The sequence below is a fragment of the Neltuma alba genome, unplaced genomic scaffold, assembly GCF_004799145.2.
Source record: "Neltuma alba isolate B1F8T4 unplaced genomic scaffold, ASM479914v2 tig00002207_pilon, whole genome shotgun sequence".
Taxonomy (NCBI): domain Eukaryota; kingdom Viridiplantae; phylum Streptophyta; class Magnoliopsida; order Fabales; family Fabaceae; genus Neltuma; species Neltuma alba.
In genome coordinates, this window is record NW_021632780.1 from 65265 (window position 1) to 71423 (window position 6159).

Sequence of the window (6159 nt, forward strand, 5' to 3'; positions counted from 1 at the left end):
TAAATTTAACCCCCTCAATCTTTCACATTTTTATCATCGATCCATTACCGTTAATTTACCATATTTTATTGACAAAAATTACCATCTTAGATCAATAGAAGCATGCTCATCAAAGTGGGACCAGCTCCATACATGCATTTTGAGGAGCACAATACCTACCTTTACAAGCATTTCAGAATGAAAACTTAGAAGGGACTCTCGATCCTATCAAACGCAATTTAGATAAAACTCTCCTTTTTGATCGCATTCACCTAATCATTTCCCTTCAAACTATCCACGATTCTAATAGAATAAAAAAGGTGAAAAATGCTTAGACAATTCAATGCCAAACGCCACGAACCGTGTGTGCTGGTGGGAAAACAGATTCCTGTCCTGAGAAGATTATCCATCACTTGTGAGTATGAAAGCTAGAACAACTATGGCAAGTGCGAAGAACATTGTCGCTGAAGTAAACAACCATGGATATTGTTCCTTGGAACTCAGATTCTTGTTCTCTTCACCAGATAACCCAATGTCTTTCAGAAGGTCTCTCACTTCATCCATGTCTGAATCCTTCGCGGCTTGGATTAGTTTACGTTGAATTTTCTTGAGCTTACTCAGCTTCGCATCAGCTTGTTTTGACCAGATGAAACCTGTCATCTTCCACAAGAGAATCCCCACATAGATGGCTACGATGCAGTCTACAGAGTAGTGATGGCGTTCTCTTACTTCTCTTTGAGCACTGTGTAGTAAAAGAAGCCATATGAATGCTGAACTAAAACCTCCATAAGCTTCCTGCAAGAAGTTTTAGAATTTTAAAATATAGAGAAGAAAATGTCTCTTGAAGCCACAAAGAGATTAAGGACTTGTTTGGATTAATGTCTTCAAACCAACTTTTGTAAACTGAAGTTGAAATAAAAAATTAGTTAATTTAATATGATTTATGTTTGGATATAATTTTATATGAAAGTCAGTTTGACATAAAATTATTTAGATGTACATTACAAAGTCAATTTTAGAAGGTTCAAATGTGAAAAAAGGTCAAAAACCAAAAAGCCAAAAACTATAAAAAGTTGCTTCAATGCTTTAGGCAAAAAAGCTACTCCCTCCGATCTTAAATATAAAAGCTAGTTAACTGATTTAAATAAATTAAAAAAATTAGTTAAGTTAGTTATTTATAATAAATAAGTATTGTCTTTCTTAAAATGCGTTTGATAATCATATGTATTAACTAGAACTACCAGTCGATGAAACCTACAACATGCGCAACTATTACAAAAACTATTTGGAAAAAAAGACAGACAAAGTAGATTATAGTTTTATATTTAGAATCAAATTGAATGTCAAGCTATCTCTTATATTAAAGACCGAAGGTAGTAGTTGTTTAAAACATAATGTCAAACATTATCTTCCCGTGTCAGTTAGCTTTTTGATTCAAAAAGTCAGTTTTGGTTTGATTCAAAAGTTCAGTTTTCATGACCAAAACGCAATGCCAAACAAGCTCTAAATAACAAAGTCTTGCAGTAAGGCTACATATCATACCGTCCAAGCCATAGCTGTAAGTACAGCAACAAGCATGTGGCCACTATATATGAGGTCATTGCACCCACCTTCAGCTTTTTTCAAGAGATGGTACCATTTTGATCCTTCTAAGGCTGTAGGTCGGAGAAAATCAATTAAGAAGTTCATCTTACCCCAATCGGGCTGGTAATCAACAGTAGGTTTTCCAATGTCAACTGTGAAAGAACAACACGTTGATTATTTGCAGGATTTTCAGTAGAAAGAAAATACCTATAAAAGTGGACAGACTCCTAGAGATGCAAAACAAGAAATTGATGATAGATTATTTACCCAGTTATCCATCATTAGAGTTAAAATGATTGAAACTTAACAATTTCAGGTTTAAGAAAAACTGGAATACAATCTAAAATTATATAACTAATAAGAATCTCATGATCAGAATTTTAAATAACTACATCATGTAAACCATTGGATCATATTTTTCTTACAGCAAAATATCAGAAAAGAATGAGGAGGAATTTTGAAAAGGCTTTATAGACGGTATTCTTCTTCTATAGTTCATACATCCACCAAGATAACAGGACAAGCACAAATACAGGCAAGCACATACAGATAATCATATCCGCATGCACAAATTCATCCCCGAGGGAAAAAAACAGTCCAGGGAGTACTGGAACCGTGCCTAATAGGCACTACTATCAACTATCGGGTAAAGCTGAAAATCCACATCCAATTTAAAAAAAAAAAAAATTATCAGTCGCAAGTAGGTAGGGTATTGATACATTGAAGGCAGCACTGAATTAACACCCCAAGCGTAAATCAGCTTAAAGTTTCATAAACATCAATTTTAGGAGAAATTACTAAAATCAAATGGACTAATGCACTGCATACCATAAGCTAAATCTTGCTTAATCAACTGGCTGATAGCATGATGGTCCGAAGAATAAGGAACATAATATTTCTGAGCCCAAAGATGAGGATAAGCTGGAATTCTGTACTTCATAGTGGCACACCAAGGCCTCGCTGATGGCACAATTGTAGACGTAAAAGTTATAACACGAAGAAGGCGACCAATCGCCATTGTAAACATATATCTTGCACCTAGTCCAAAGCCTGGAGCTTTTACAGAGTCAAACAAAACAGAGAATGCCAGCATCATAAACAACATCAGGTAATGGTGTAGTCCAACAATACGTGCTCTTAATATGTCAACAATTAATTGAGGAAGCTTCTCATTTAATGCCAGGAGCAACCACTGGCCAGTGTCGGGCAGTGGTGGTGTATTACTGTCAGAAGTGAAAGAAGAAAATCAGTATCAATCTTTTATATGGAAACACTGAAGGAGTTTAAGCATTGCCTATGTGAAATAGGCTGAACATATCATATCGCTTAAGAAAAGAAACAGGTATAAGTAAGCAGTAATTACGAATAAGTTGGTTATCTCAAAAGTTCTATTGTTGAAGAAGATCTTGAACCCAGTACGAGTAGCACAGACCATTTTCATTTGAAAATCACAATAAACAGCTTAACAATTTTGCTAGGTGGTTCAATAAGGAACTATTGCAGGCCTAAACATTGAAGGTGGCTACACTCTAAAAAAAAATTATACTGCGCATTGGAACCTAGTTGAAGCTCCTACTGCAGAAAGCTTGCCAATTACTCATAACTTCTTTAAAATAATGAAAGCAGTCTCGGCCCCTGATGAGAACCAGCAATAGGGTTATTTTATCTTTATTTTATTGTGAGATTAGGAGTATTCTCCGACAGCAGCAAAGACTAATCTTCCTCGGAATATAAAGAGCAAAAGGTAAGCCTCTCCTAATTTGGTTTGCTCCGTACACTAAGCCTAGGAATTGAAACTCTAACCACTTGTTTAAGGGACAAGTGCCCCTACTATTCATGCTAGTCTGACCTGGATTTTAAATAGTCATTTTAATTAGGATATTTAGATGAGCTTTTAAATGAATTTAGCCGCATTAAGACTTGTAAGCTTAATATTGTTACTCTATCTTATTTTGGATTACACCATTTTATCTTGGTTTCAACGCTCTGGGCTCCATAAAATAGGCCTTAGGTTTAGTTTGATGTAGAGCTTTTCACCTATTGAATATAATTGAGAATTTGCTTTCATTCTCTCCCTATCTCTCTCTAATTCTCCCTCATTTCTTTCTATCTCTTCCTCCTTCTTAGCCTTCCCCATTTCTACCTTGTCCTACATCAATCTCTCACATATGATAGACGCTCTAAAGTTGCAACTTCCACGTTGAACTAGAACTGACCATGATAATGTTTAATCATTTGGAGGAAACTTTATTTTGGTTTGATTTAGTATACTGAAATATTAAGAGTATGCTGCAAAAAGATACAAAGTAAACAAAAAACTCACTGATTTTATCACTGCCAATGATAGTCCCAAATAAGCCTGGGTCCTCTCAGATGTAACTTTATCAGACCACTTGAAAAATAAGATCTCATCATCAAATCAATTTCACCTCAAGGCAACGGAGATTAGTGGCTAAGAGTTAAAATCAAATCTATGGACAGAGACCTAAAACTTCATAAAGTTTATATTGAAACCATCAAATTTAAAATGAGAGCATTCTTGAAGATCAAAGCACAGACTCTGGAAACTAATTAACTAAATGAGACAAGCCCATGCTAGAAACGTAAATACATACTAAACTCACTATCATGGTTAGACTGTCATATTGTGGTCACTAATACAATAGGTCAGAGCTGCTTTTAGTTATTGACTACAACTGAAACGAAAGAAACTAGTTAAGCTCCTCATCCAAGATTGGTCTTAGAACCATATTTCTAACCAGATTTAAGAATCGCCGATAATTTATCCTAAATGAGATACATCAGCCTTAAAAAAGGGGGGAAAGAAGAGAACATATCGACGCTTCAAAATGCATCGTATTTACACGCAATTTGAAGTGTTTTGTCAGATACAATACGAGTGGCAAGTTGATCAGAAAATCGCATTAGTCTACATATTCAGTCAGAGGTAAGAGGTAGCCAAGATTACGTATTGCACTGAGGCTCAAGGAAACGCACCACAAGACGAGGACCGAACTGCACTCTATAAAGCGAAAATGAAACCAAATTGATACGCATATCATACATTTCGTACTACGATAACTGAAAATGAAGTTAATTTAATCCCATTAACGAAGCAATGACCATAACAGATACCAGAAAGAGAAAGACACCTTTACCGGTGCCAATCGAGGCCGAGCACGGCAGTGACAGAGCGAACGGAGATAACTTCCACAAGGAAAGCTGAAAGCATGAAGACCATGGAAGCGACGAACGGAATCGCCGCACGAAATTCAGCGGACCAGTGCTTGTAGAAGGGGATGCGAGATATGGCAATCAAAGCAAGGAGGAACCACAGAGCCGGTTGCAGCCGCGAGTGCCAGGTCGGCGATATATGACGGAGGTAATCGATGGCGATGTAGGACATAGCGGCGATGCCCAAGCCACCAGATCTGGCCGCCGGCCATCGCATGGTTTAGATGAAACAAAGATACTCAGTGGACTGTCGAATGTCAAGTGCGTCTTTGTGAACAGGGAGTGCCGAAGATGACCCACTGGAACTGGAAAAAGGCATCGTTGGCGTCTCGGTTTGAAAATTTGCAGTTTGTCGGGAGGGGGAAAAAAATCCCCAATAAATTCAGTTAAAATATCAAAATTTAAAATTAGGTTTATATTTTGAACAAATTCCTAATCGGGATCAAAAGCCTTATTAAAAGTCTAGAATGCCACATTACAATTAAAATACTAGTTGTTACCTTTACTATTTTTAAGGACTTTTTTTTTGTTACATTTATATTTTTCTCCTATAAATTTTTTTTTCTGCATCAAAAATTCTTTTCCTAAAATATAAAAATACTAAATTGTTACTAAGTGACAGAAAATTACAAGACAATTATTAATCCATATTAATAATTACTCCAATAATCTAATCAATCAAACAGTGTAGGCCACTGTTAGATTTTAATTTTTGATTGGTTAAAATTCTACCCAATTTAATGTTGATCCATCCTCCATATACATAATAATATGCACAAACATGTACACTTGAAAAACTAGTGAACTCGCAGCGGTGGAGGATCATAGTGTATAATCATTTTATTTTGAAATAATCAAAGAAAAAGGTATGTGCTGGTCATAAAGAAATAGAAAAATATTTGAAAAGCCATTACATTAAAGATCAAAGAAAAAAAATGGACCATTTGACCCCTTATTCGGACTAGAACCTTTTACAAATTGATTAGGGTTGCTGAAATAATTATTTTCATATTGTAGGAAAAGAATTTATTATGGATTTATTATGGATTGAGGATACTGTTGTAATTTCATGTCATCTACTATGGATTTATTATTTTCATATTGTAGGAAAAGAATTTGTGGGGGAGAAAAGTATAGAAGTAACAACTCATTTTAATTATAGAAGGGCATTTTGAACTTTTAACAATATTTATAAATTCCTTGGCCTGATTAGGAATTTGTAGAAAGTAAAAACTTGATTTTGAATTTTAGTATTTCAACTGGATTTGATTAGGATTCTCTTAAAAAAAGTTACTTTTTTTCTCTCTTTATTTTTATTAATTACACATCAGATTACACATTTTTTCCTACTTATTTCCTCAC

The 6159-nt window shown here is 35.2% G+C and overlaps 1 protein-coding gene across 1 annotated transcript; it reads right to left on the reverse strand.

Moving 5' to 3' along the window:
- Positions 1-217: 217 nt before the first annotated feature.
- On the reverse strand, positions 218-5095 carry LOC114720024 (uncharacterized). The gene is made up of 4 exons (XM_028905614.1): positions 4722-5095; positions 2392-2786; positions 1522-1715; positions 218-774 (listed from the first exon to the last, which is right to left on the reverse strand). Exons 1-4 carry the CDS (start codon positions 5012-5014, stop codon positions 382-384), a joined length of 1275 nt encoding a protein of 424 aa, XP_028761447.1. The 5' UTR covers positions 5015-5095; the 3' UTR covers positions 218-381.
- Between the last annotated feature and the right edge of the window lie 1064 nt (positions 5096-6159).

What these genes read in the sequence shown, in the direction of transcription:
- LOC114720024 (XM_028905614.1), bottom strand. Translation starts at nt 5,014, where the DNA reads ATGCGATGGCCGGCGGCCAGATCTGGTGGCTTGGGCATCGCCGCTATG. An exon ending in TAAGCAAGATTTAGCTTATG is followed by an intron (nt 1,716 to 2,391) that starts GTATGCAGTGCA and finishes GTTCTTTCACAG; the next exon opens with TTGACATTGGAAAACCTACT. An exon ending in TTACAGCTATGGCTTGGACG is followed by an intron (nt 775 to 1,521) that starts GTATGATATGTA and finishes AACTTCTTGCAG; the next exon opens with GAAGCTTATGGAGGTTTTAG.